Source organism: Indicator indicator, chromosome 6, assembly GCF_027791375.1.
Source record: "Indicator indicator isolate 239-I01 chromosome 6, UM_Iind_1.1, whole genome shotgun sequence".
NCBI lineage: Eukaryota > Metazoa > Chordata > Aves > Piciformes > Indicatoridae > Indicator > Indicator indicator.
This window is the reverse complement of record NC_072015.1, coordinates 44481851-44484440: the sequence shown is the minus strand read 5'-3', so window position 1 is coordinate 44484440 and position 2590 is coordinate 44481851. Positions and strand designations below refer to the sequence as shown.

The following is a 2590-nucleotide window of genomic DNA, read 5'->3' as shown; positions in this document are numbered from 1 at the left end:
AGAGGGAATAGAGCCAGGGGATCCCAATTGTACTGGCTCGAGTTCTGGTCTATACTGGGAGGGGACCAAGGGATCAAGTTTAGAGTAAGCCTTGCCCAGTGTGTACTGGGAGGGGATAAGGGGATCCAGTTTCTATTGGGCCAAGGCCTAATATGTACTTGGAGGGCTAAAAGGGACCTTGTTTCTACAGGGATAGGGACCAGACTGTACTGGAATGGCAAGAGTGGGTGCAGTTCATACTGGAATGGATGCAATAGGTCCTTGGAGAGAACCAGGAGAAGCATTTTAGGATATCAGGTAGTGACAGGACTAGGGGGAATGGAATAAAGCTGGAAGTGAGGAGATTCAGGCTGGAGGTGAGGAAGAAGTTCTTCCCCATGAGAGTGGTGAGAGCCTGGAATGGGTTGTCCAGGAAGGTGGCTGAGGCCCCATCCCTGGAGGTGTTTAAAGCCAGGCTGCATGAGGCTCTGGCCAGCCTGATCTGGTGTGAGGTGTCCCTGCCCATGGCAGGGGGGTTGGAACTGGATAAGCCTTGTGGTCCCTTCCAACCTTGACTGATTCTATGATTCTGTGATTCATTTTGTGCTGGGACGGGAGCCGGACTGTAGTGGGAGAGGGCAAGATGATCCAGTTTGCTCTGGGAGGAGGCCACAGCTGTACTGGGAGCAGCTCAGGGTATGTAGTTTTTACTGGGAAGTGACACATTCTGTACTCTCAGGGTGCTCATGCAATTGGCTTGGCACTTAGAGAGATTAATTTAATACTGAGACCTATCCAAGTTCTCCTGGGATCAGGAGAATCAGTTTGTAATGGAACAAGGCCAGGTCTATATGTGGAGGGCTTAAAGGAACCCTGTTTGAACTGGGATGGGGCCCAGTCTATACTGGGATGGGATCAGCATCTGCAGTTTGTACTGTGATGAGGCCATTCTGTAGTGGGAGGGGTCAGAATGTGAAATTTGTAGTGGGACAGATGGAGTTGGTATGGGAGAGAGTGAGAGGATCAGTTTATACTGGGGTGAGGAACAATTTCTATTAGGAGGAGTTCAGGAGATCCAAATGGTACTGGAAGGGGCCAGACTCTACTGGGACAGGGACAGTGGGTCCAGGGAGTGCTGGTGCTCCCTGGCAGTGCTGCTGTGCTGGGACTCTCATCTCTGCCAATTCTGTACAGAGGAATTGTCCCTGAAGCACCAGAAAAGGATTGGAGGAAGGTCTTGGAAAAAAAGACGTTATTGAAAGGCCTTTTATTTTGTTTCACCAAACAAGGAGCACAGCTCCCCTGACATAATATCATGGACAGAAAAAAAAAAAAAAAAAAAGAAGAGAGTGAACTAGAAAGGGGATAAAATTCGTACCAAAACCAAAAAAGTCAAAATCTGAGCAGCCAGGCTGGGCCTGCACTGAGTGACATCAGAATTGCTCTGCAGAAGACAAACAGTTTATTGCTTCTGAAAGCAGCCAGGGAGCAGTTTGCTCAGGGCAGCCTTCAGCTCCTGGTTCCTCAGGCTGTAGATGAGAGGGTTCACTGCTGGAGGCACCACTGAGTACAGAACTGACACAACCAAGTTCTGGGATGGAGAGGAGATGGAAGGGGGTTTCAGGTGGGCAAAGAAGGCAGTGGTGATAAACAGGGAGAGCACAGCCAGGTGAGGCAGGCAGGTGGCAAAGGCTTTGTGGCGTCCCTGCTGAGAGGGGATCCTCAGCACTGCCCTGAAGATCTGCACATAGGACACCACAATGAACACAAAACAGACAAAGAATAAACAGGAACTGAACACCAGAAGTCCAACTTCTCTGAGGTAGGATGTGGAGCAGGAGAGCTTGAGGATCTGGGGGATTTCACAGAAGAACTGGTCCACAGCATTGCCCTGGCAGAAAGGCAGAGAAAATGTATTGGCTGTGTGCAGCAGAGAATTGAGAACCCCAGAGGCCCAGGCAGATGCTGCCAGGTGGACACAAACTGTGCTGCCCAGGAGGGTCTCATAGTGCAGGGGTCTGCAGATGGCAACGTAGCGATCGTAGGACATGGTGGTGAAGAGACAAATCTCTGCTGAAATGAAAAAGCTAAACAGAAATAGCTGAGCAGAACATCCTGCATAGGAGATGTCCCTGGTGTTCCTCAAGGAATTGGCCAATGATTTGGGGACAGTGGTGGAGATGACACCCAGGTCAAGGATGGCGAGGTTGAGGAGGAAGAAGTACATGGGGGTGTGGAGGTGGTGGTCAGAGGCTATGGTGCTGATGATGAGGCCATTGCCCAGCAGGGCAGCCAGGTAGATGGCCAGGAAGAGGCAGAAGTGCAAGAGCTGCAGCTGCCTTGTGCCTGGCAATGGCAGCAGGAGGAAGTGGGGGATGGAGCTGCTGTTGGCCATCTGCTGCCTCTGCCCATGGAGACCTGTGCAAGGAGGAAAAGGCAGGGAGAAGTTAGGGAACACTTCTCTCTGCACACCAAGATTGCAGTGCTCACAGAACACCTCCTCCCTGAGCTGCAGCACCAATGGATCAGCTCATTCCCCACCACCCCCAACCTCTGGGATCTTCAGCAGAGTTTCAAAGGCAGCTTGGACACTTAGTTTCCATGCAGACAG

At 51.2% G+C, this 2590-nt stretch overlaps 1 protein-coding gene across 1 annotated transcript; it reads right to left on the bottom strand.

The window, feature by feature from the left end:
* Window positions 1-1441: 1441 nt before the first annotated feature.
* Window positions 1442-2380, bottom strand: LOC128967593 (olfactory receptor 14A16-like). Its single transcript, XM_054381759.1, has one exon. It carries the CDS (start codon window positions 2372-2374, stop codon window positions 1442-1444), a length of 933 nt encoding a protein of 310 aa, XP_054237734.1. The 5' UTR covers window positions 2375-2380.
* Window positions 2381-2590: the final 210 nt, after the last annotated feature.

Excerpts from the sequence above, each read along its gene's own strand:
- LOC128967593 (XM_054381759.1), bottom strand. The coding sequence starts at position 2,374 with ATGGCCAACAGCAGCTCCATCCCCCACTTCCTCCTGCTGCCATTGCCA.